Genomic DNA, 25,849 nt, shown 5'->3' with positions numbered 1-25,849 from the left:
AGGTAGCCAGGTGCAGGGCCTGCCCTGGAGGTATGACCAGACTGAAGATGCATCACCCAAGAAATGGCGAGCCCAGCTGTGCCTCAAGATGCCCTGAGAAGTCCAACCCCAGAGGGCACCAAGCAAGCTCTTTAATTATAACTTAGGAAAGGACCCATTTCTATGCACTAACCTGAGCCAACAGCACAGGGTAGAAGATGTGACCAAATGCAAGTCCCTAGAGGCCATCCCTTGACTGCCAAACCCCATGTCTGCTTATCAACATAAGAGATTCAGAAAGTGAAGAAAAAAAAAAAAAAAAACAGAACCCCTTCCTCAGCCCTCACATTCCAGGCCTGCCTGCAGAGGAAGACACAGTCCCCAGCTGGGCAGTAGTGTGGCAGGGAGGGTCCTTCTGCCCTGGAGATTAGCATTCAGCTCCTTTTAAAGCCTAAGATTTTACTGCTCATTACTACCAAAACCCAGAGCTGCTCACTTGGTAAATCCCTGAGAGTCTGCACTGCGGGAGCTACTGCTCTTGGTGCTGGAGAGACAAGGACAGGGACAGCCACATAGTCCTGGCCCATGAGCAGCTCACTGCCTGGCATGGAGCTGGCTCACCCTACAGACTCGGCAATCCACGGAAGGGCAAGGGTATGGCAGCCGCCCAGAGTGGCTCCTGCCAGAGGGAGGAGAGTCTCCAAGGGCTTCCCAGAAGAGTCACCTGAGCCAAATTTACCTGGGGACGGCAGAAATTAGGCACAGAGTGCTGTGGGCAAAGGAGTAGAAGGCACAAAAGTCTACAGGGGATAGAAGTCTCTAGAAATTCCAGGAATGTGTTAAACTCTTCTAGTCACTGTCCCTGTAGCAAAAGCAGCAGTGTGCCTAAGGGTTAAGCCACAGATTTGTGACTCAGAGCACCTGGGTTCACATTCCAGCTCCACTCTGGAGCTGTGGCTGCTTGGGAGGACATGAAGCCTCATGGGCTTTGTTTCCAGGCAGATGGAATAACGCTGGCCACAGGGGTGTGCTCCGAATATCACTTTCTGCTGTTTGCCAATGAAATGTGAGAGCAGCCGCACCTGACTGTGCAGGGATGGGAGTCCAGGTAAGCACAGGTGCTGGAGGCAAGCTTGCACCTGGGCAGGTGGCAGTGGCTGCGTCACAAGACTGGGAGGCACTCTGGGGCCTCCCTGCTCCTAGAGCTTTGAATACAGAGGTGGAGGAGGATGAGGCAGCAGGCTCTGGCTCCCCATCCCCTACGGTGCACCAGCTCTGGGCATTGCTCCAGGCTTCCCCCAGGCATTGGCAGCCATGCGGATCCCTTTCCTTGCCTGCAGCAGCCCCCTCCAGCTCCCACCCCACGCTCCAGATCTCTTGGTTTGAGAGAACCCTCAGCTCCAGATGACAGTCCCCCAGCAGGCAGATATCCAGCCCTGCAGGAGAGTAGAGACCTGCCTGCCCTCAGCACACCAAAGTTCCTGTGGCTCGGAAGCTGGGGTGGAGGAAGAAGGCAGGTCTAGTGGGTGTGTGCCTTAGGACTGAGCAGTGCAGGGGTGGGGGTGGGGGGGCCAGGAGGAGAATATGAGAGTCAAACACACCCAGTCCCTGCTGGCAGCAGAAACCCAGCAGGTCACCAAGCCATCTGGATCCTGACTCCTACATGGACCAGTGATACCCACTTTTGCAGTAGTGGGCACTAATGCCACAAGAGCAGAGCATCTCACTGTAGTGCAGCAGGTAACAACCATCTGGTAAATGGAGCCACCGTGATTGGTGCCCACCACCCACACTCCAACCTGGCAAGCAGCTCCTGGCAGGGACCTGGCACAGGCTGTATAGGCAAATCCTCCATCCAGACTGAGCGACTGACCCCTGGAGTGTCTGTGGGATCCCATGGGAGACAAATTTTGCAGGTTCCCCTCTGCCTGGCCTAGTCCCCATTCTGGGTATAGACCCTGCCCTGCACGCACAGGCACACATTCATTCCCTACATACACCATTGTCCACACCAGGCCCCACAGCCCAGGTAGTACCCCTACCAGGTGGCAGGTGGTTGACTGCAGCATGTGCGTGGTTCCCCCAAAGAAATAACCAACCTAGAGGGTTCCAGAGGCTCTCCCTCCCCTCCTCCTTGGGCCCATGAACACCAGCAGGCTCACTGGACAGGCGCCACCCCGCTCCTGTACCCTGAGTGACATGAACTAAGCTGAGCTCCCAAGATCAGGTGGACATTCTAAGGATAAAGGCATCTGATAACAAGGTGTGACAGGGCCAGGAAGAGGGGAGCCCGCACACGATGAGCATCAAGCTTTCCTTGTACCTCTACTGCTCATGGTCAGACAGCTGCTGCCCCAGCTGTCCCCCACCCTGGTTCCATGGTCCACAAGCAGAGCCACATGCTACTGACACTGTAACTAGGCCACCAGCCCTACAGCCAGACCATCCCCACCCTCGCACCCACCAAGAAGGCCCATCCACAAGCAGATGCCTGCTATCACATGCACACCTGTGTACATGTGTGCACGCACACATACATACACACACTCATGTATAACTGAAGATCCAGAAGCCCAAAGCCACCCTTTCTGCCTGACCCATATCATCCCTCTCCAACTCTGAGTCACAGGTCTCCTTCTCTCCATCTGACCTAGGTCCTACCAGGTCTGGTCAGAGTGGGACTCCCTCTCTTCTGTCTGGACACTGGGAAAACCTTCCAGGATTTTGAAGCCAACACCCCACCGGCTTCAGGCACAGTCAGTGAGAATGGCCATGCTTGCCTTCAAAGGGTCGGGGTGGTAGGGCTTTTGTGAGGACTGCTCTGGGCTCTGGAGGCCTTCGGGAGCACCCTCCCTATGAACAGCCTGCCTGGGTAGAGCCCACCACAGCTAATGGCCCCTCCAGAGGCTGGGTGTGCTCACAAGCCCAGCAGCGTATGTGCACACACATTCCTGCACATGGGGCCTGGGCGACTCTTTGCTGTCCCCAGAATATATACTTTGACTTGTTCCCCAATAATGAGATGAGTCACCCTGAAACTTCTACCCTCGTTAGGCAGCTCTTCTTGTGATCAAGAGTCAGGTGATCAAGGTGATCAAGGTGAGGCCCATCTATAGCCAGACAGGTGAGCTCTGGTCAGGGAAAGCCATCGTATCCAGACTAGGGTATAGGAGACACCCATTTATAAAGGGTCAAAATGAGACCAAATTGAGAGTAGGGGGAAGGCCAGACTCAGGGTCAGTATGGGGCTAGCCTGTTAACTATTATGGCTGCATCGATGTGGGGTCTGCTTTGGGAGGCACTATGCCCCTCAGGAAAGCCATATGGCCCTGAGAGGCTGGATCCCAGGGGGGCGACCTCCAAACTCACAGCAGTCACTTGGTTCTTTGCTATCCTGAATCCATACAGGGGAAGCCCTGAAGATGACCTGTTTCAAGCCCCGGCGCAGCCCTACCACATGCACACCTGGAGATTGAGGGAGCCCTGCAGGCCCTGGTCCCAACACAGAGGCCAGTGTGTCCAGAACAGGAGCATACACATAGATAGGAGGCGACACCTGCACCCTCCCAGCACCACTGGAGTCTCCTCAGGATAATCATTTATTATTCATAGTCATCAGCATCTTCATTAATTATTCATATGATCCTTAATTATTATCCTTAACAATAAGAGCAGTAAATAGCAGAAAAGTCCTTGAGGTGCCTAAGGCCCAGGGCCGGGTGCCTCCGGGCAGTTAGACCAGCTAATGCCCCCAGGGCAGTGGGGGGACCACAGACCCCCTGTCCACTGCCCGGCCCTGCCCCTGCCCCTCCCAGTGGGGCCCAGGGGACTTCAGGAGGAGATGGTCCCAAGGGCAGGGAGGAGCTGCTCCTTCACCGTCCTCTCCCCTCCGCGGCCAGGGCCTCCTGGGCAGGGCCTCCGAGGGGAGCGGCCCAGGCGGTGCCCTGAACCCTGGGTGAGCCACACATCTGTACTAGGCGGCCCCACTAACTGCCCGGGTCTGAGCCATGTCTGTGCAGAGGCTGGGAGGTGAGGGCCCCCAGCTGGCCCGGCAGGGAGAGGCGACGAGTGGGGCCTTCTTGGGGAAGCTCTGGGACTCCCGGAGGAAGCTCCTCGAACGCCATGAACTGGGAAACCTGCAAAGACGACGGAGTGTGAGCAGACAGGCAGGACACGGAGAAGGAAGGAGGTGGAGAGGGCCAAGAGAATTCAGGCTACAGAGGTCAAGAAGCCCTGAAGCTCCTGTCAGGTGCACAAGGAGGGGCCTGAAGGGGACAAAGAGAAGAGCCATGTAGACAGCAGGACGGGGACAGCAAAGGGACACACACTGTGGTTGGAAGTAGAGAAAGGCCTCTAAAGGCAAAAGCCAAAGGAACAGAGGCAGCTGGGAGGAGCTGAGGGACTTCCCCCTGACAGAGGGCCTCGCTGCCCAGCCAGGGAAGAGACGAGGGCACAGCCTCTTCCTTCCCAGGGAATGGGACGCTGAATCCAAACCCAATCTGGAATTAGGAGTCCCTGAGTTGGGACAGGAGCTGGGACAGAAAGAGAGATGAGGTTTCTTTCTGCAATTCTAGAAAGAACTCTGAGGACCTAGAAACAGAGGCAGGCTGGCGGCCAGGCAACTGAAGGCCAGGGAGAACGCCAGGGCAGGCGGGAGGGGTTTGTGGGTGCTGACGAGTGTGCTGGTGAGATCCCTGCGGGGGAGGCTGTGAAGGGAGACTGGCACATTTGCTGACGTGGGCCCTGGTGTCTGCAAACAGGAGCAGGCAGCATATGGGAGGGGGAGCCATGCCAGGTGGGGGGAGGAGGCAGATCCCAAGCTGCCTCTGGGAACCAGAGGAGCCCCCTTCTCCACCCTCAGGAACTGGTACAGGGAGGCCCAACACAGTTGTCCTTCAGAAGGCCAGAAACACATAGATCCTCTTAGGAGAGGACAAAGGGCATCTGAGGACAACCTCCAGCAGAAGGAGATAAATGTAGGCCCAGGAAGTCCTGGCCCAGGGGCTAGGCCTCAGTACCATGGAAATGCCAGAAGACTTCAAAGAGGGTGCTGTAGTATGGCTAGAGCAAAAAGCTAAGAGGGCAGATGTAAGACTGGGGATATGTCACCACAGCAGGGACCCGGGACACACTGGCACACAGACTCAGGCTCCTCAGTGAGACCTGGCCCTTCAGACAATGCCAGGAGAGCCCGTGTCGCTCAGGCTCTGCTTCCCTGCTCCCAGCTGTCTACCTCCTGCCTTGTTCTCTCCAGCCTCTTGGTGGGACAGAAGACAGGAACCACCCCAGAGAAGACAGGAATAGGATGGGGGAGGCTGGGCACGAGGCCTAGCAGGAAGGGTGGCAAGTCAGGGTAGAACTGCAGGACTGGGGGGGTGCTATGGGAGAAGGGCTGGGAACTCACCTGAGAAAGCGAGTCCAGGGTGAGGGTGGGGATGGGGCCCACAGGCAGCAAAGGGGAGGTGGAAGTGGGACCAGGCCCCGGGGTGGTCACAGCACTGTAGGCAGGTGGGACCAGTGTCATCTGCCTCTGTAGCAGCTGCAGGACAGTGGCCATGTCTGCACTCAGCCGGGTCTCCAGCCTGGAGCAAGAAGTAGGGAGGGCAAACTTGTGGCCATGGCGGGTGGGTGGATGTTCAGTAGAGACACCATTGTTGACTTCAGGACTGCCTTGGGGGCAGGGTCAACCCCAAGGTCCCTCTCCACTCTGGGTGTCTGGCTCAGCTCTGAGTAGGAGAGGGTCCGGCTGCCTGGACCCACAGACAGGCCTGGACTGAGCAAGCGCCCTTTAGCCCACAACATGGCCAGCACCCCACAGAACAGCTCCTGTATTCCCATATAGTGCAGCCCACCCCTACCCTCTCCAGACATGCCAACTCACCTGTTGAGCTGCCGCTGGAGCGCGTCCAGCCTGCTCTCCACATCACCCCGGGGCCGCCGGCTGGGGCTGGACAGTGGGATGTTGAGGAGGCTGGGGGTGGGGGCGGGGCAGCGAGGCAATTCCTGGTACTGGCGGCCCCGGCTGTCCCCCCAAAAGCTGAAAATGTTGGACACCCCAGAGAAGGCGCCTGGAGCCAGAGAGTAGGGGTGAGGCCGGGAAGAAAGGCCACGCCCCCGCCCTTCGCGCGGCCCCCCTGGCCCCGCCCCTACCTGAAAGAGGGTTGCAGGTGTCACTGCTCTTCTCCCGGTCCTCCGTCAGGGGCTCCCCACCCAGTGGCTCTCCAGGGGGCCTGGGACTAGAGAAGGGCACCAGGCGGAGGGGGCTGGAGCTGCGACCTGGTTCCTCATCCTCACTGCTCTCGGGGCTGGAGGGGCCACTGGATGGGCTCTCCCCCCAGGACTCCCCCAGCCGGCCACGGCTACTCTGCCCTGCCCCGGCCCGGCCAGGCCCCAAGGCCGACATCTCCCCTGGCTGCTCCGCGTCTGCAGGAAACAGAACCAACCTCAGAGAGGGGACAGAAGGGAAGAGCAGCGGGCGGCAGGGATGGAAACAGGAATAGAAGCCATCCCGGAAAAGGGCCATGCCAGGGCTGGGCCGAACTGCCTTTGGCTGTCTCCCCCTGACCACTGTCAATCACACTAACTCCCACACAGGAAACGGCGCCCCTGGGCGGGGCTCTGAGGGACCTTCCCCATGGCTGGCCCCTCGCCTCCTTTGTCCTGCAGTGTCCCTGCCCATCAGTTCAAGGCAGCGTCCTCCAAGACTCAACCTCCTGCGGGGGTCTGAGGTGACAGCACTTGCAGGGGAGGTGGCGGCTCAAGCGCGCCTTTAAGGATGGCAGCGTTTGAACAGACAGGGGGCAGAGTGGGCACACTGCGTAAGGAACGCGAAGGTGTGAGGGGCCTGGACAGAGTAGACAGACACTCGTGGCCCGCCCTCCCCTCCCCGTCTCACCCTTGTCGGTGCGCCTCCGGAAGGACAGCTTGCGCTTGCGTTGCCGGTTGAAACCGCCCTCTAACTCCGCGCTGCCAGGGGAGCCCGGGATCATGTTGGTCTGGAACCAAGAATGGTGTCAGAGCCTTCCTCTGCCCTCCAGCCTCACCCAGGTCAGGTCAAGGCCCCTCATCAACATAGAGGAGGTGGGGCTGAGCGCTCCTGCTGAAGGAAATGCCCCCCTCCTTTAGGATTCTTCCCAGGGACAAGAGCTGAAGCTGGATTCCATAACCTACGAAACCACTGGACAGACAGGGAAATGGAGGGAGAGAAGCAGCACACTCGCACACTCGAGATCACAGAGTGAAGGTACAGCCCCCAACTGGGAGAAGGCAGCTCTTCTGGGGGTAGCTGGAGATGGCCAACTTACATCCCGCAGGTTGAAGGTGATCTCCAGGCTAGACCAGAAGTGGTCTGAGAACTCAGGGTACATATCCAGCACCTCTAGCAGGTCGTCCCGATGGATTTTATGCAGGTCACAGTAGGTAAGGGCACGCACGTCCCCATTGGACTTGCCAGGCCGTGCATACAGGTTCAGAGGCTCTCCAAAGATGTCGTTTTTCCCTGGAGGCCAGAGAGGACAGAGTTTTCAGCCCACCGGGCCAGCATCAGGAGGAGGCAGGTACCCTCCTTCGGGGCATTTCAGCCTGCCCCCAGCTACATAGCCAGGGGAAGCATCAGCCAGTCCTCCCTCCCCAACTCCCAGCAGGCAGGACAGGGCCAAGTGGCCTCAATGCCTGAGGGAAAAGGGGTCAGGAATTTTGGGTCTCCCAACAACTAGGACCCAGCCAAAAGGCCCACCTGGGATACTCCAGCTCTGCCTGTGGCCTTGACTTCCTTGGGTTGTAACCCCACTTCTAGCCCCAAGCCTCCATGTCCCAAACACCCTCCTAGCCAAACACTGCACCCTTATAAGCAATGTTCTTCAAGCTATAGATGAGAACACAGTAGTGAATCAGGACCAGCATTTTTTTTTTTTTAACTGAAAGAAAATAGGGCTAGGTGCAGTGGCGCACGCCTGTAATCCCAGCAGCTCGGGTGGCTGAGACAGGAGGATTGCGAGTTCAAAGCCAGCCTCAGCTTTAGCAAGGTGTGAAGCAACTCACTGAGACCCTGTCTCTAAACAAAATACAAAATAGGGCTGGGAATGTGGCTCAGTGGTCAAGTGCCCCAGAGTTCAATCCCTGGTTTGAAAAAAAAAGAAAAGAGGATAGCATACCATAACACAGCATAGAACAGAAAAAGTCGGAAGGTACTACATGTAGTGACGTGTAGTGAAACTTTGACTTAGTTGTGTGGGGTGTATGTTTATTGACTGGGTGTATGTGTTTGTGCTGAGCTGAGAAATAAAAATCTAAAAATCTACTGTAAGTCATGGTCAAGAGTCTGGTGCATCTGCCCCTAAGGTGTACAGCACCAAGAAAAGAACAGACCAGGGCAAGAAGTCCCCAATGGCCACACCTATCCATGTGCACAGGCTGGGTAGAAAGGAAGGGGTGCGGGAGCTATATTGCATGGAATCACCAATGTGGTCTCTAGTTGAGCACTTCTCCCTCCACTGCTCACCTGGGAGGATTTAAATTTGATCCGGCTTTATTTCAGCAGCTCGACCCCCAAGGAGGTTCCTCCCCACCGCCCAGCTAAGAGGGCTGGAGTTGGGTGAATTAAAGGGCCCAAGGAACCTGCCATCAGCCCTGGGTCCACAGCCTCCGTGACTGCATATTCAGAGGGCTGAGGCCCCTCTAGGCTACAGCTGGCATTTCCTATTCAATGCCCCCACCACGTACCCAAGATGGCCACAACGACATCGCCCCGCAGGATTTCAATAGAACCACGGGAGATGAAGTAGAGCGCCGTGAGCAGGTCCCCAGCGTGCACCAGCGTATCTCCTGGTGGTGCATGTGTGGTCTTGAACTTCATGGCCAGAGCCCTCAGGCAGCCCTTGGTGGCCCCGCGAAAAGGCTTGCAGTGCTGCAGCAGTGACCGGTTCAGGTGCAGGCAGATGTCGGCCTGCAGGCACTCAGGGAAACCTTTCAGCACCTGAGGACAGGTGAGACCACTCAGGACACCCTCTCCTGGGACCCCAACCACTCCCCAGTCCACTGCCCCACACCTCTGTCTCCTCTAGGCCCCAGAGATCAGGATGCTTCCCAGAGCCTCAGAGGTCCAGTGTCGAGGGAAGCACCTGGGCTCCTACTCCAGCTGCACCACCTCTGGATGGGCACCCTTGGTCTCCAGACCTCCACTTTCTCCTGTGCAAGTGTAGAGACCAATGCCTGCTTTCAGCTCTAGCAGGATTTTACGCCCTCCCCTATATAAATGGCCTAAGGGCTCAGCACTTGACCCAGTGGGAGGGGTCTCCAATAAAGGAGCTCTGTGAGCTTGAGTTTCCTCCCGAGAAAAAGGAAGCCACCTGTTTCTCAGGGTCCCTCTTAGCTCTGATTGGGTACATTGGATATAGGCTTGCTGCACCAAGAGGTTCCCGCCATCAGCTACTGGCGCCTCACCGCGTTCATGTCGATGCCGTTGGTGTAGGACCAGGCGTGCTGGAAGTATTCCTCTAGGCGCTGACGCAGCGGGTTAGGAATCTGGTGAAAGCGGATGAACTCCCGCACCCGGAGCATCTGTGTGTGGTAGCGGGCGGTGCCCGAGTACAGCCGCTGGATGATGGCAGACACGTTGCCGAAGATGCTGGCATACATGAGGGCTGGGGGCGTGGGTGAGTGGGGCCGTCAGCATCCGCAGGGACCCCGCCCTCCCACGGGGACCCTCTGCTCAGGCCCTGCACCAGGTCAACGACACGACACCCGCGGTCCGGTCACGTCTCAGTCTGAGAGTGGATATAAACATGCTCAAACACACGCCATCCTTCAGCATTTCCTGCCCTGATTCCCAGACTCCAAACCATGTCATGGTGGTGGGCCCTGGAGTATCTAAGTGGGGGCGGGGCAAGGGGCGAGGAGCTCTAACCGCCTCTCTTCTTTCCAGCCCACCACCCCACCACCCTGCCCCCCAAGACCAGCGCCCCGACCAAGCCCCCAGCCCCGCCCCTAGGTACACTCACAGCCAATGAGCATGACGCAGATGGAGAAGATTTTCTCCGAGTTAGTATTTGGAGAGACATTGCCGAAGCCCACGCTGGTGAGGCTGCTGAAGGTGAAGTAGAGCGCTGTGACGTACTTGTCCTTGATGGAGGGACCACCCAGGCCACTGCTGTTGTAGGGCTTGCCGATCTGGTCGCCCAGGTTGTGCAACCAGCCGATGCGCGAGTCCATGTGCGGCTGCTCCATGTTGCCGATGGCGTACCAGATGCAGGCCAGCCAGTGCGCAATGAGCGCGAAGGTGCACATGAGCAGGAAAAGCACGGCGGCCCCGTACTCCGAGTAGCGGTCCAGCTTCCGCGCCACGCGAACCAGCCGCAGCAGCCGCGCAGTCTTCAGCAGCCCAATGAGCTGAGGAAGATGCGGGGTAGATATTCAGTGTGGGAGCAAATAAGGAGGCGGGGGTGGGGTGGGGGAAGGGCATTGTGGCCCTTGGAGAGGGAACTGGAAGTAAACTCGCCAAAGACACCCTCCCAGAACCTTTCTAATAACTGAAGCCACTTGTAGGAAGCACCTCCTACGCTGCTCCCAGCAGTGTCTCATTAATCTTTGGGCATTCTTTAGGACACACTGGTCACATTCCCATAACGAAAATTAAGAAACAGGGGCTCCAGAAGGTCCAACAGTCACCCAAAGGTGCCTCCCACTAGCTTCCAGGGCACTGGAAGTGTTAGAAAACTGTACTTTGGGTGGACAAATTACAAAAAAGAGCCCCCTCTGGTCCCCTAAAGCCCTTTGGGCAGCCCATATGGAAAGGAGGCACAAGAATGGATTTGTTCAGGTACCCCCTTGCCTATGATGGCCATTTCTCCTCTTCTCCCCTCCTCCGTCTTCAAGCCCCCCCACCTCCCACAGCATCTCTACACCCCCTCATGCCCTCCTGGCCTCTCCTCCCTCTCTCTGCCTCCCTATCGACCCCACCTCCTCAGAGCCAGAGCCAAAGATGAGCAAGTCAAAGGGGATGGCGGCCACCATGTCAATGAGAAACCAGCCCTTGAAGTAGTGGACAGCGATGCGGCCGGGGTGGCTGACCACCTCCTCGTTGGCATTGACATAGGTGGTGCGGAAGTTGATGAGGATGTCCACGATGAACATGATATCCACAATAAGGTCCACCACGGCCAATGGCTGGCAGGCATAACCACAGTCAGGGGCCTGGGAACCCTCTTCAGTCTCCTTCAACAGGAAGGCAGCCGAGTAGGGCGTGAAGACAGCCGTGTAGATGACCAGCAGCAGGATGAGCCAGTCCCACACGGCCTTGAAGGGGCTGTAGTGCAGGATGGTCCAGCGGTGGATGCGTGGTGCCTGCAGCTTATATTCCGGCAGCACGTCAGCACCCAGAGACAGGACCTGGAATGGTAGGGAAGGTGCAGGTGAAGGACGAAGACAGGCCATGGAACCTCCTGAGTGACAGCTAGTGACATCCCTGCCAGAGCCAAATAGGGTAAGGAAGGAAGACCAGAAACATTTCCATCAGAATGCCCAACCCAACAGCCAAGCAGCCATAACTACTCACCACCCCCCAGACCTGGGCACTACCATTTCCCAAATGCCACACAGAACAGCTGGCTCCACACAGTTCTCTCAGTTCCCATAATTCAGGGCACTGTGCAGTAAAGCTCAGTACTGCTCCCCACAACCAATGCAGACCAGACTGTCAGACAACAACTGGCACCATGCAGTCACACCACACACACACCACACATACGCACTGTGTCAGTCCAGGAAAATGTTCCAAGGACTCCAGCTCCCAGCACTGCAGTTCCAGAGACAGGCTCTAGACACTTGTCCTACCAGGCCCATGTCTTGCCACTGGCCTAAAGACACCAGCAACCCAGCCTCAGGCCCCTTGCCCTCACTGGCAGGAAGAACCAAGATGTTTCCACCTCCCACTCTCCTAGCCCCAAGGCAGGCTCCCATACTCTTACAAAAGGATACAGAGGACACAGCCAGGCCCAGAGGAGCTGGGGCACAAAATACAGAGGGGCATGCACACCAGGGCCACTTAGGAGCAGCATGCACAGCCTATACAGGCATTCACTCAACAGTCAGGCAGAGGTGGGCCCACAACCCACACCAGGTGGCAGCAGTCATGACACTTTCTCCCAAACCAAACTAGGGAACGCTCAGACCAGCTTTCCCATGTTGTTTCAGAAGCCTCTGTCCTACCCCTGCTCTCCAGAATGCTCTCACAGGTATCTGACTCAACCCAAGACACCCTCCCCTCACCCTCCCACCCCGGACCCTGCACTCCCTGGGCAGCCAGACCCAAGGCCTCAACCAGCCCACAGAGCTGCTGGCCCTGCTCCCAGAAGCACTGAGTTCCTGGGACAACCATGTCTAGGCTGGGAGGTGTCCCAAAGAATCCCATTCATTAGCAACAGGGGATCCCTGGGGCCCACCTACACAAAGGACAGGTTGGAAAACACCCATAAATAACCAAAAGGTAAGAGGGGTCATAGTTAGGGCTTTGGCCATGCTGGGATGGACACAGAGGCACCAGACTGGGGGTACAGGGGTAGCAGCTAAGGCCTGGGGCAGGGGAGGAGTCTGTGGACAGGCCTCCAGAATCCCATTTCTGCCCTGCCTTCAGACTAAGTGGGCTGTTCCTTAAGGCAAAGGGTAAATGTGTATGGTGTGGTGCCTTTCAGGGCTCAAGTGGGAACTGAAAGAAAGGAACTGAACCCCACAGGAAAAGGGCAGAAGGAGGTAGCTGCCCTGAATAGGACTCCTCCCTGTGCCTGGAGGTGGGTCCTGTGCCAGGGAAGTTGGTTGTGCTGGTCGACCCCTAACAGCAGTGATCCTGCCCCCGAGTCTGCCCACAGCCCCAGTGCACACATGCATGTGCAGCAAGCCCAGGATGCAAGGCCTGGAACAGCCAACCTCATGGGCCTGAGGGCCAGTCCCAGCTCTGCGTCACTAGCTTCCCACATGGCCTGGGGCCAGGTTTGTCATCCCCTTGACCTGTTGTCCTGTAGAACACTGACCAAACCCTGGGTCCTCATCTGTGGGGGAAGAATCCCACCTGTACCTGTACCTGTCCCCCAGGTAAGAGGGTCATAAGAGCCCAGGCAGGGGCGGGCAGGGCCAGGAATGGTGGTGGCAGTAGTGGGATTCACAAGAGACAAGAAAGCCACTGGGAGTAGAGAGACAGTTCCCAGGAAGTAACCAACAGCTTGGAGGACCATGGCCTAGGCTGCCCCTGAAAAGATGAGCCAGTTCTCAGCCCAGCATGTCCTCACAACCCACCCAGTGGCCTCCAGCCTCTGCCCTCCTCAGACTCCAGCCTCCAGAACCCCTGAAAGCTCAGCAAGCCTCCCTTCCCCGTCACAGGGGCCATTCCCGCAGAGCAAGGAAGCTCCGCACCTGCGTGCCAGGCCTGCTGTGCTCGCCAGCCTCTCACTGTCCCTGCCTGCTGGCTCCTTTGCCTCCCCGAATCTCCCCACCACCCTCTCTGGGCCCCATCTGATTCCTGTTGTCTTTCTCTCCTCCCTTCGCATTTTGAGGTAGAAGACTGTGGGTCACAGAAACCACAGGGGAGGGCCCCCAGTCAGGGAAACACTGGGAACACAGACCCCACAGGCCAGGGTGGGCAGGAGCTCGGTGGTGGGCAGGGCCTCAGACTCCTTGGCTCCCCAAACCACCCGACTTCTCAGGAGGTATCTCCCCAGCCTGAGTTGGAGCCCTCTGCACTTCTCCCCACTTGCCAGCACCTGCCTCAGTGTCCCAGCCCTGGAAAGAGGAGGAGGGGCCCGGGTCACCTACCTCCTGGGCCACCAGGCTGGAGATGCGCACGGCCCGCCTCACCCGGCCTTTCTGGGCCCTGGGCCGCAGAGCCCCTGTCCTGCTCGCCTTCCCTGCTGGGGCCGCCATGGAGGACTTGACTCCCCCCAGCCTGCATGCCCTGGGGCCCAAGGGCCCAACCAGTGCCTTACTTGCACCCCAGCAGCAGTCCCAGCCCAGGCTGTGCCCCGGAGGTTGGCCAACTGGCAGCCAGGGCTACCTCTGGCATGAAGCCAGGGTGGTTGGGGCTGGGCCCCAGGGCTGGGGTCACCTGGGCAGTGATCGTGGGCTGCAGTCTGCCTGGCTCATACTGCTCATAGCCCCTGGTGTGGGCTTCGCTGCCAGGGTGCTGCGCTCGCTCTGCCCGCCTGCCGCCAGCCGGGCAGCTGCGGTTCCCACTGCTGCTCCTCCGGCCGGCCCCTCCTTCTCCCAGGTCCCCACCCCCACCCCGCCACACTGGGCTCCCCCGCCCTGCCCGTGCCCGCCCCTCCACCCCGTGCCAGGCCAGCGGCCCCCTCCCCCGCAGCCTGCTCCCAGCTCCTGCTGCAGCCGCTCCGCAGCCCGTGCCCCTCCCCCTCATCCAGCAGCCTGGCCTGTCACCACAGATTAATGGTCTCCCCAACACCCCCGCCCCGCCAGTCCAGTGCCGAGCCAGCCAGAGTCAGAAAGAGACACCCAGAGATGGAGAGACGCCCGGCGACTGGCAGGGGCACAACACACAGACACATTCAGACAAGACACGCAGATCCACAAGACACAGGCACCTGCCTCAGGCCCAGGGCAGGGCCGATGCCAGGGACCCGGTGGGAATTGAGAGAGAGAGGCAGAAACCGGAGGGGCAAAGAGGTAGGCAGCCAGATAAGGGCCTGGGGTGTGGGGGAATGTTCTAGAGTCAAGGCCAAGGGGCTGGAGACCTGGCAGAGACCCAGAGAGCCAGAGGCAGCAGGAGGCTGGCCAAGGGAGGCCAGAGCAGGGCAGCTCCTTCACGCAGGGCAGCTCCTTCACACAGGCCAACTGGGCAGCTGCTATGGAAGGGGCCTGAGGAAAAGGGGTCCCCCACTGTTCTGGGCTTCTCGCTCACTGCAGAGATTACACTCCTGGTGCCCAAATCCCCAAAGCCATGATGTGAAGAAGGGTTGGGGTAGACTAGGTACTGGGGGTGTTGTAGACCACCTTGCTGCCAGGAGGGGACAAAAGCTAGACTGGCCCTGCCAACAGGGTCATGTAGGTCAAAGCCCCAAAGACAAGTGGTCTCCTCTGGTCCAGGGTTCAGAGACTTGAACCTTCCATATCTTTGCACCCACCACCACCCCCTCCCTCACCCACATGAGGACACCCACCTCTCCAATGCCATGGAGACATAGCGGACACCTCCAGACCATCCTCACACCACCAGCCCCCACCGCCACCTGGGGCATCACCTCAGTTCAGAAAAATCAGGAACCTCCTGACCTTGACCTCTGTGGCTTCCTCTAATTTGAAAGCCTCCTCCTGTTGCTTGCCCCCAGAACCAACTTCACACATATCCTGTAGCCAGACCCTTCACATCCTTGAGGCTACTTTCTCCCACCCACCCGGCCCTCTCATGTCCCCTGCCTCAAGTGCCCTGTCCACCCTCAAGCCATACCCTCCATATCTGCCTGTCACATGGCCCCCTCCTCACCAGTCTCCCTCTCTCCAGGACCTTTTGGACTGTTTCCTCTCCTGCCTGAGCTCTGGAGCATCTCCCCTCCACCAGCCCTCTGGGTTGCCCCACTTCAAGGGGCTCTCACTGACTGGCCCCCATCCCCCGACCTCTTGACCACAGCCCTACCTGGGTGACCTTCTCAGTGACATTGTGAGTCCGCTCCTTTATCTTGGGTGCTATGATCTCCCGGTCACTGGTGGGCGAGGCCAGGAAGGGGTCTCCCTTGAGGTCCACAAAGTTGAGGGTGATTTGGGGAATCTTGCTAATGGTGCGGTAGCGCACGAGGTCCGAGTCTGAGGTGGAGTTAAGCAGGCCACTGCGCAGGGGGTGCATGGCCCCTGGGATGGAGAGGCAAAGTCAGGTCAGGTGGGTGGGCCAGGAGCTGACAGGCAGTCAGGCCATGGGCACTGAGACCAGAGTGAAGACCAAGCCCTCCTCAGGCCAGCGCCATGGGGGGCATGAGCCAATGGGGTCAGATCAGGAGACCCAAAGTCACAGAAACAAACAAGGACCAGATCCCCTCCCCATTTTAAAAAGGAAATGCAGTTATGAAACGAAGGCCAAATGAGGGCGAAGAGAGAGTCTGCTCAGTAGGCCCTGGGGCCTGCCAGAAAGCCAGTGGTGTCAAGAGCCTCCAGGCCTCTGCTGCCCCTCCCAACCACAGCCATCCCTGCTCCAGGAGGTCCTGGGACAGCGGACCCATGGGCCAGCAAGGGTTCTGGGAGTGGAAGAGTATAACGGGATGAATGGACATTTAATAGAGTAAAAGGCCACTTAATGAGATTAAATAAGTGCTTAATGGGATTTCCATCTCCCAGGCTCCCTGGCACCCAGGACGCAGGGGAGAGGGAGGAGGTGGAGGGCCTGGGCTTGCAGGCCTGGTGGGTGGGGAAGGGCACAGACCTCTAGGTGGGGCAACTTGCTGGGCCTGCCTCACCAGTGCTGGCATGGCGCGGTGGTGGGGGCAGGGCCCCTGCGCGCATGGCCTCGATGTCGTCAGCCGAAGATGCACGGCGCACACTGGCACAGCTCTCTCGGGAGCGCGTCCGGGCCAGGCTGCAGCTGGAGCCTGAGGCATCAGGGTTGAGGCTGTGGGCCCTCGGAGACGGGTGTGGGCCAGGTGCACTGACCGTAGGTGAGCCCGGGCCCACCAGTGCACGCCGCTCCTCAGCCGGCCCAAGCCCCACCACATGGTTGTCCATGGCCGACACCTCGTCCAGGGCCAGTGATTCGCTGCTGGGTGCCGCAGGCGTGAGGTCCACATCCACCACCACAGCTCCGGGGGCACCCACACTGCCCGCACTGCCCGGCCGCCCAGCAGACTCCCGAGTGGTCAGCGCCAGCAGCGCAGGCAGCTTCAGGCGGAAGGTCTTGGCCCGACCTGTGGGAGAAGAGAGGCCTGTGGCCCCAGGATGCCAGCCACCCGGAGGAGGCCAGGCCTCCAGGAGCTGGAGTCCCCACCACGAGGAACTAGGGACCTAACAGCCCTCCATCCCCAGCCCCAGGCACAGAACTCATTTCCCAAAAAATCAAGTAATCTACCCAAGGCTAATCTTAATCAACTGCTATTGCTAGCCTCACTTCTAGGCCGACTCCATAAGTCCTCCCTAATTCTCTCTACTGCCCTGGAAGGGACTATCCTCCTCATTGTAGGGATGAGGAAAATCAGGCATCGAGGCCTAGAGTGACCCTCTAGAGGTCATAGTCAGTGCTGGGCCTGCACTTGGGTAGGGAGTGATGCCAGCTGCTCTCTCCCATACCCTGGCAGCTGGCATCTGCAGGACCAGAGTCATTGCTGTTGTTGTTTTAGAGCTTGAGAAACAAAGAGATGAATGCCTGTACCTGACTCTAGGGAGATTTTTAAATTAATCCCAAAGAGGTCGTCCTGGGTGAGAGGGATGGGAGGTTTTGGGTGACCTGGGGAAAGAGGTGGAGATGTCTTGTCTCTAACCAAAGAGAGAATTCCCTCACATCCTCTCTTCCATTAGCAGGGCCACTTAGGGGAACTTGGCCAGTCCAGGATCAAGAAGGACCACAGGACAGAAACTCCACAGAGAGAGAGAGAGAGAGAAACTGAGTCCCTGAGACACAGCTTTCAAATGAGCAGAGGTATCCACTCCCAGGTGGCCAGGGCCATCAAGGAAGGGTGAGTCTCCATCCCAGAATAGCTCAGGACAGAAAAGACCAATCCTTAGTGGTGTGGGGTAGGAACCCAGCAGGAAAGGCTGAAAAACAGGTGCTGTCTTGACCCAAGGACGCGTGATCCTGAGCCCTGTCTGCCGATCCTGGGCCAGGCAGGACCAGGCCACTCCCTGGGGTTCTCACACTCCCTCTGTTCCTGCGGAGCACTGGCCTCGTGCAGCTCAGAGCCCAGAGAAGCAAGACTACGTACTCCTGACAGGGCTCACTTACCGGGAGCCAGCCAGCTGGTGGTGGGGCCCCGGTGATTGGTGTCACGTGCCGGGGACCCCACCAGGTCCTTCTCCATCACCACCTCAAAGTTGAGGATGAACATGATGACAGCCCCATCCTCGTTCTTCACAGGCACCACATCCACCAGACACAGGAAGCAGCTCCCTGCAGGGTGGGGAGAATATGCCACATGACACCAAGTGCACAGGGCACAGAGCCAGCCAGGATGGACTCCAGACCCAAAGGGTCCATCCATTTCTGCCTCCCCTGCAGCCCCACCCACAACTCCCCCACTCCCCTCCAGCATTCCGGCCCCCATCATGCACCCTGCCAGTCTGGGCTCCATCCCTCACTGTATCTGTCCCAGCTTACTGGGTACATCTTTCCCTCCTTGCCTAGATTCTTTCTCTTACCCTCCTTCCCTATGTGTATTTTTTATCACTGGCTTATGATCATTTCTTCCTCCATATTTCCACTTCAGTTTTCCTGTCCTCTCAATGTATCTTTGCTTTTTTTCTCATTCAAGGCAGTGTTGCCTCGTGGTCAAGTCCACCGGCTTTAGGCCCAGAATCTCTGGGCTCAGATCCCACTTCTGCAGCTTAATGACGTCTGCATTCTTCTTAAGTTATTTAACATCCCTGGGCCTCGTTTTCCTCACTTATAAAGTAGGGATTATAATGATTTTTTTCTCACTGGTTGCAAAGATTAAATAAGTTGGCATGTGCTGAGAGCTTGGGGCCAGGTCTGGCATGCACTGAACACTACAGTTGACCATGGCTCTGTGTCCCTGTCTCTGTTCCCTCTAGATTAGCTCCCAGCCGTTGTCAGTCCACAATGAGATAAGTAGAGACGTTGAAAGGAAGAGTTTCAAGACCTTTATGGCTATTTGGCATTGCCACGGTATCTAAGCACGCCACCTTGTATTTCACAAAAGTACTTTCCTGTGACATGGTAGAAATAAACTAATAAACTTCTAGCTCTTTCATCTTAACTTTCTTTGTGTTCTTGATTTTCTCCCTCTCGGTCTCTGTCCACAGAGCCTCTTTACTGGGCCAGGTCAGCTCACCCCTCCATCTGGGCTCCTATGGCACACATGGGCCCCACCCCACTGATCTCTGAAAGAGACCACTGAGTTCTAGCCCTCTTTTAGCTCAGCTCTGCCAGGTCCCAGGCATGCTCCGCAGCTCCTCCTCTTCCTGAGGTGAGTGGGGTCCTTTCCTATCTGTCCACTGGTCTTCTCTGCCTCCCAGTGTCCACATTGCCTCTGTGGGGCCTGGCATCTGGCATAACACACCTTGGGAGCCAGTGCTAGCTCACAGTGTCAGTAGCCAGGCAATGGTGACATGGAAGAGGTGGTCACGAATGGAGAAGAAGTGAGGGGTGATGAGTCACGTGGTACCATCCCATCTCTAGTGACCCAGCCTCAGCTGTCCCTCATGCTCACCTCTATTTCCAAGAGCTTCCTCGGGCTAGTCTCCCTTCCCTCTGACCCTCCCCCTCACTCCCCCCAGTAATGGCAGTGGTGATGTGAGGGGGCGGGGCAGGGACTTGAAGCAGTGCTTGAGGCCTCCAGCCAGGCCTGGGGGGCTGAGTGTGGGGAGGCGGGGAGCAGAGCTGGCTGTGGCGAGCAGACTGGGTGGAAGGGCCTGGCTCCTTTAAGATGCTGGCTGGGTTCAGCGCCACAGCCGGAGATGAGGCTGGCACTGAAGCAGCCCAGGGATTCTAGCACTGGTCTAGAATCAGCCACGGGGTCCTCTAGTGGAAAAGGTCTTCTGCGACCAACTTACACAGGACGGTGCCGAGGTAAGAGCTGAACCCAGGAGGAGCTGGTCAGGAAACCTCTGCCCCACCCGACAGCCCTTCCACTCACCGCATCCCAGGCTCTGCACAAGGGACCTGAGCTCAGGGGCTCTGTGTGGGTCTCCCTCCTGCAGCTGCTCTTGTCCCCTGACCTCCGGCCTCTGACATAGAGCTGTGGTGTTGGAGCTGCAGGGGGCTGGGCCCAGCTGGAGACCATTTGGCACCCAGACAGCCCGCCTGGAGTTTATGCCCTAATATGGTGATGGCCGGCAGCGGTCTGAATAGAGACTGGCCTCCTCAGGACTCAGGAGAGGCCAGCGACCAGGAAACCTCAGCCCTGGAGACCCCAGAATCCACCCTGGGCACCCCAGTGATCCAGGCCCTGATTTATGGCCCTCACCAGGAAACCCGTCTCAGAGAAGTCTAGAGTCTAGAACATGGAAGATGGGCCCAACCCTTCCAGAAAGATTGGGGTCTCTGTCCCCAAGACAAGGCCCCAGAAACACTGGCCTTGAGTCCTCAGAACCCCATTCCCATGTCAGTCCAGGCTACTCAGCCAGAGAAGCCAACTCTGCATTCTAAGGCCTACCTAGCCCAGGACCTTGGCATCTCACAATAACCCTCCCCTTTCCAACAGAGAAGCTCCAGGATAAGCCTCCCTCCCGTGCCAGACACCCTCACACAGCATCCTCATCCCCCTCCCTGTGTTGACATTCAAGAAATTTCTCCTTTCAAATAATCCAGTCAAAGGTCTAGTTATTCCAAACACATGAACCCTGGCCCTGCTTGATGGCTGAAGGGGACACAGATGGGGACGGGGACGAGGACGGGGATGGGGATGGAAGGAAAGGACTCTAGGGGCTGAGTAGATCTGGCATCTCGAAGGCACTGTCTCACCTGCCAGGTTGGCCGGTCTTCCTTGAGCTGCCACATCACCCACCCAAGCTCTTCAGCTTGGCCTGCTGGCTAGACCCCACTGACTAGCAGTATGGGGGACAGGGAGGTCAGCCAGGCTAGAGATAGGAGCTGGAGCTGGGCAGCAGCACAAAGCAAACAGAAGTTTGTGGGCATTAAGATGCTCAACTTCCCAGCAGAGAAGCCACCTTGAGAGCCAGCGTCCACGCTGCACCGAGGGAGCATGGCTGGCAGGGCATATTCAACAGTCTTGCCTACTCCCTTGCCCCAGTGCCCACCCAGCCCCAGGCCTCAGCCCACCACTCTTCTCTCCTATCCTTCCAACTCACCCTGTCTCCCACCAGGGGCTCAGCTTACCCAAGGCAGAGGTGGCCACAGGAAGGGCCACAAGGCCTGGCTGGGCAAGGGTGCAGTTCCTCCAAGAGCCACTCTGTGGCAGGCACGGCCCACACTCCAGAGGCAGCCAGAGCCTTCAGCTCTCAGGGAAGGAGCGGGCAGCCTGAAGGGTGTGGGACAGCTGGGAAGGGGGGGACAGCTGGGAGGTCAGACAGCCTTTGCCCATCGCGTTAGGACACTGAGCTTGTCACATACTGCGGAGTCCCAGGGTGCTCGCCTGCAACACAGGCCCACCCCACAGAGCTGGAGGGATACAATGACATAAGATCCATGTGGCTGGGAGCCTGGCTCAAGGAGGGCTCCACAGACTGGAGAAGGAAGAGAAGGAGGCGAGCAGATGGGTCTCAGCCATGGAGCAGACCCTGGGGCCAGCATGACTTATGTGGCTGATGACAAGACACATCCCACTGCCCCTCCTCCAACCCCCAGCCCCAGCACAGCTGGAGAGACCTCACCTCAAGTGAAGCCTCCCCGCCAACCCAAGCCTGCCTCCACCCCACTGGCCTCTCTGGGGACAGAGACAAGGAAAGGGGAGGCTGCTCTTTATACCTAAACCCTAGGTGCCTTTGACCCTGCTGGCCAGGGCGAGGCACAGCAGGCCCTCTCAGTAGGACTTCAGAGGACATGTGGCTCACTGCGGGTCACTGAGTGGGGATGGGGCAGCAGGAGGAACCCTGGGGAAGGAGCAGGTCTGGGTGCATCCACATGTGGCAGAAACAGCTCTCTTGATTCCATGAAGATCCCCATCATTCAGGGCACAGCACCTAGCTTGCTTTCATTTGGTGCCAACTCATACTTGGGAGTATACCTGGGGGAGGCAACTGTCCGGGCCCCGCATCCAAACCCTCCCACGTCAGGGCTCCACCCAGTGTCCGAAACCCGATGTCCACCTCTAGACACCACTGGCCCAAGCCAGGCCCCAAGGGGAGCCACACGTGGCTTTGTCAGGGGCCAGGCCTTATCTCTCATGGCAGCACCAGGCAGGGAAGAGGAGGCCTGTAGATGACCTGAGTGGCCTTGGGCAAGTTCCTGAGGTCAGTTCTTGGCTGAGGCCTCTGTAAATCAGTATCCTCGTGGCTCCTTCACAACCTCACGGACATCCCTGAGAATATACAGGTGAAGCGTTCGGAGCGACATGACCAAAAGACAGCCCTGGGGCCTGCCCTCTGTGAGCCAGTGTTCAAAAGGACCACAGTTCGGCACACAGAACAAGATGGAGGAGGAGGAGACAAACCAGATGGCAGGGGAGCCCTGGGGAGCTAAGCTCTCTGTCCTGGCCATCAGGAGATCGGGCTCTCGCCCTCCCCCTCACTGGCTGTATGACTATGGGCAGGTCACCCACCTCTGAGATTAGACTCCCTGTGGGTTCCACAGGGACAAGTGATTCCCGCCCTGGGTGCCAGATGAGATGACAGATGGCCTTGTGAAAGCATCCAGAGCCATAACGAGGCCTGGTGGCGGGTCCCTGCAGGGAAGGTGACCTCCAGCATCCTCACCCTGGCTGCCTCCCTGCCTCGCTCCGAGCAGGAGGAGCTATGCCCAGAATGGGTCCAAAGTCACACTGAGGGCAGGAGGCTGGGGCTGCCGTCAGCCCTGTCCCCCGCCCCAGGCAGAGGCTGTCTCCCGAGCAGCCACCCAGGGCTGTGCAGTGTCAGGTTATATTTAGCCCGGTGGCGGCGACAGGACAATGCAGCGGGAGCTGCTCCTGGCCAGTGGCCACCATGTCACTAACACCACTCTTCGTGGGCAGCCAGGGGGCCCAGGGAAGGCTAGGGACATTGCAGACCCAGGGGACAGAGGAGGGGAGTCTGAAGGGCCAGTAAATTAGTATGTGTGCACACATGTGTGTGCATGTGTGTGCATGTGTGTATGTATGTGTGAATGCGTGTGCATGTGTGTGCAAAGATGTATAACAGAGCATGTGTGTATCAGAGACAGAGACAGCTCTTGAGTCCAGGAGCTAAGGAACGCAGAGTCCTGGGGGGCAGGCTTGGGGGGCTCCAGCCAGGCCTGCCTGCCATAGAAGCAGCACCCCTAGACAGAACCCTCCACCTGCACTTCCGGCCAGACCCTGCCAGTGATTGTCTGAATGGGGCCAAGAGCCCCTGCCATCATATCATCTCCACCTGCCACCAAACCTGCAGTCCATGGCACAGCTGAGCAGTCTCTACCACCACTACAATACCTCAAGAGGCCAGCTCTGCCCAGGAAAGCTGAAGCCTGCTCTGCTGCCAGTCTCCTGGTGCCACCCCACCTCTCCAGCCACAACCTCATGTGGTAAGAACCAGGAGTCATACCTCCTGCCCTCCTGCCAAGAAGCCCCGGGAAGGTGAGACAAGGTCACCCTGACCTGGGAAGCTGCTCGTGGGCTCCACTTACAGTTCTAGCGGCCACCCCAGCACCCTGCCACCCCCAGCTTCCTCTCCCCTCCTGCTCCCTCTTCCTCCAACTCCCTACGGTGCTTCCTGGACCCCTCTGTAGGGGTTATCCTGACTGCTCCACCTGGCCTACAAGGTTGCTTCTCTCTAGGAACATGTCCAAAACCACACCTCTTACACAGGAGATCATCACAGGCTGGATTCTGGGGAGAGCTTCTCCCCAGCCAAGAGTCAGGGCCTGAGGCCAGGAAAACCCTCTTCTTGGGAGGTACTGGGTGATCAGAAGGACTACTAGTGGCCTCAGGGGTGGTAACAGTTATGGCAGGTGTGGACAAGCCATGTCCCTATTTTCTCACCTCCCTTCCAGATCCAGGGACACAGGCCACCCTTTCAGGACAGAATTTGTCTGTCTCAAACCCACAGAAGCCCCTGTCCTAGGTCTAGACGGCAGACAGAACCACCACGGGAAATCAGGTATCTTTCCCTGAAGCAACATTAAATCCAGTCAGTGGTTACGATGGAACAGAGGATGCTGCTAGGAACCTAGGCAAGGGGCAGGGGGGAAAAGTGGAAACTATACCAGCTGGGTACCCTCCAGTCCCCCTTCACTGTGACCCCATACACAGCCTGCCACAGGGAAGCAAGGGCAACACAGAGCTGCCACTGCCCATCAGGGGGCAATCCTGTGGTCCCTGCCCTCCTCTGGCGCTCCATCATGGCTCCCAGCATACCCCAGAGGGCCTGGAGAGCCCTGATAAAGCCTGTCCCAATTCCAGTTCTGTCATGGCAGGCTTTATCAAGCAGCCCACAGCTTCTTGGTCATTAAACCAATAGTGCAATTTCTCTCTGGCTTGCCCTCCCATGGGTCTCTGTGGACCATACCCAAGCAAACACAAGTGCTGGTACAGACCCCTGAGAAGGCAGGTTGAGCACATGACAACGACCCAGACATAAACAAGAAAACAGCATCATCTACTGACAACAGGGTCATCTCCCTAGAGAGGGGACAAAATCAACAGATAAGCAATTAGGACTCAGGAGAGAGCTCAGCAAGCATGCTAGATACAAGATCGACCCACGAATACAGACAGCATTCCTCACCAGCAGCCAGCAGCAACTAGAAAATACAGTGAAAAGTAAAAGATTTGATTCAGTAGCAATACAAACCATAAAATATCTAGGAATCGACCAAGAAAGCCCACATGGGAAAACAACCAAACTCACATAAAAGAAACAGAAATGGTCTGGTAAGTGGAAGGACAGTTCTGGCTCTTGACTGGACAAATATCATAGCTATGTCAATCCCCCTAAATCAACTTACAAAACTAATCTAATTCCAATCAAGAGTCTAGTGTTTTTTGATTTGGGGGTTTGTGTGTGGTTTTTGTTGTTGTTGTTATTTTTTTTTTTTGCCTTTCAGGAACCTAATAAAGTTTCTCCAAAATCTATAAAGAAGAGGAGCCAGGAACAGCCAAGTCAACCTTTGAAAAGAATAGAGGGAGCATAAGGTGCACTGCACACTCTGGTTTTGTTGTTGTTCTGTTGTTTTTAAATGTGGTTCTGATGCAAAAACATACAAATAACTATTTGGAACACAACAGAATGCTCAGAGACAGATCCATGGCTATGTGGGAAGTTAATCCATTCTAAAGGTGGCCCCACAAATCAATGGAAAAACACAGACTAGATGTGTTGGGAAAGTTGGCTCATTGCATGGAAAAAATAAAACCTGATCCCTGCTTGACACCACGACACCACATCTGAGAAAGGCTCAGGATGGATTCCAAACCCAAGTGAAAAAGGTGAAACAATTAAATTAACAGAAGAAAGGTAGATCTTTGCAACCTCCAGAGAGTGATTAATATCCTCAACAAGCTTTAAAAGCGCAAGCAAAGCTAAAACTCAATGATTTATTTTATCAATATTAAGCATAATAGGGATAAATTGAACAGGAACTGAAAGGGAGAAGATATTTACAATATCTTGATTCAACAAGAACTTAACATCTGATATATACTGATTTTTTTTTTTTTTTTTTTTTGAGTACTGGGAACTGAACCCAGGTGCTTTATGAGTGAACTATATCTCTAGCCCTAAAAAGAGACAGTGTCTCGCCAAGTGGCTGATGCTGGTCTTGAACTTGCAATCTTCCTGCTTCAGCCTCCCTAGTCACTGGGATTATAGGTGTACACCACCTTATCCAAATATACTGAATATTTAATTGTATGCGTTTGTGTTTTTAGAATATTTAAGCAACTCCTGCAGATCCACAAAAATGAAAGGCAGCAACCTCAACAGGAAAATGAGCTAAGGACATAAGTAAACAATTCACAGGAAAGTAAACCTACAGGGCTGTCAAGCCTAAGAGATATTTGGACTCGCTAAAAATCGAAGAAATGCAAATTAAAGCAACAAGATTTCACTTTCATGTATGAGATTGGCAAAAATTAGGAAGGTGGATAAA

The 25,849-nt window shown here is 56.9% G+C and overlaps 1 protein-coding gene and 1 long non-coding RNA gene across 3 annotated transcripts in view; one reads left to right on the top strand and one right to left on the bottom strand.

Moving 5' to 3' along the window:
- Positions 1-3,593: 3,593 nt before the first annotated feature.
- Positions 3,594-25,849, bottom strand: part of Kcnh2 (potassium voltage-gated channel subfamily H member 2) — a 31,839-nt gene continuing 9,583 nt past the window's right edge. Inside the window, exons 3-15 of the mRNA XM_027943368.3 lie at positions 17,897-18,061; positions 16,422-16,865; positions 15,611-15,822; positions 10,936-11,364; positions 9,978-10,365; positions 9,421-9,620; positions 8,701-8,953; positions 7,284-7,477; positions 6,875-6,974; positions 6,130-6,402; positions 5,861-6,047; positions 5,384-5,561; positions 3,594-4,115 (exon numbers count right to left, since the gene is read on the bottom strand). Of these exons, the coding sequence (XP_027799169.1) occupies positions 3,966-4,115; positions 5,384-5,561; positions 5,861-6,047; positions 6,130-6,402; positions 6,875-6,974; positions 7,284-7,477; positions 8,701-8,953; positions 9,421-9,620; positions 9,978-10,365; positions 10,936-11,364; positions 15,611-15,822; positions 16,422-16,865; positions 17,897-18,061 (3,173 nt within the window). The 3' untranslated portion in view covers positions 3,594-3,965. The remainder of the gene's footprint in view (positions 4,116-5,383; positions 5,562-5,860; positions 6,048-6,129; positions 6,403-6,874; positions 6,975-7,283; positions 7,478-8,700; positions 8,954-9,420; positions 9,621-9,977; positions 10,366-10,935; positions 11,365-15,610; positions 15,823-16,421; positions 16,866-17,896; positions 18,062-25,849) is intronic.
- Positions 18,919-24,903, top strand: LOC114099138 (uncharacterized). 2 transcript variants are annotated; one of them, XR_003583839.2, is made up of 3 exons: positions 18,919-19,097; positions 23,076-23,284; positions 24,806-24,903. It is a non-coding gene; the product is annotated as an uncharacterized lncRNA (long non-coding RNA). The 2 variants fall into 2 exon arrangements; XR_003583840.2 differs by lacking the exon at positions 24,806-24,903 and adding an exon at positions 23,753-23,854.

Source organism: Marmota flaviventris, chromosome 1 (genome assembly GCF_047511675.1).
Source record: "Marmota flaviventris isolate mMarFla1 chromosome 1, mMarFla1.hap1, whole genome shotgun sequence".
NCBI lineage: Eukaryota > Metazoa > Chordata > Mammalia > Rodentia > Sciuridae > Marmota > Marmota flaviventris.
Note: the sequence above shows the minus strand (reverse complement) of the source record. Positions and strands in the feature narration are given on the sequence as shown.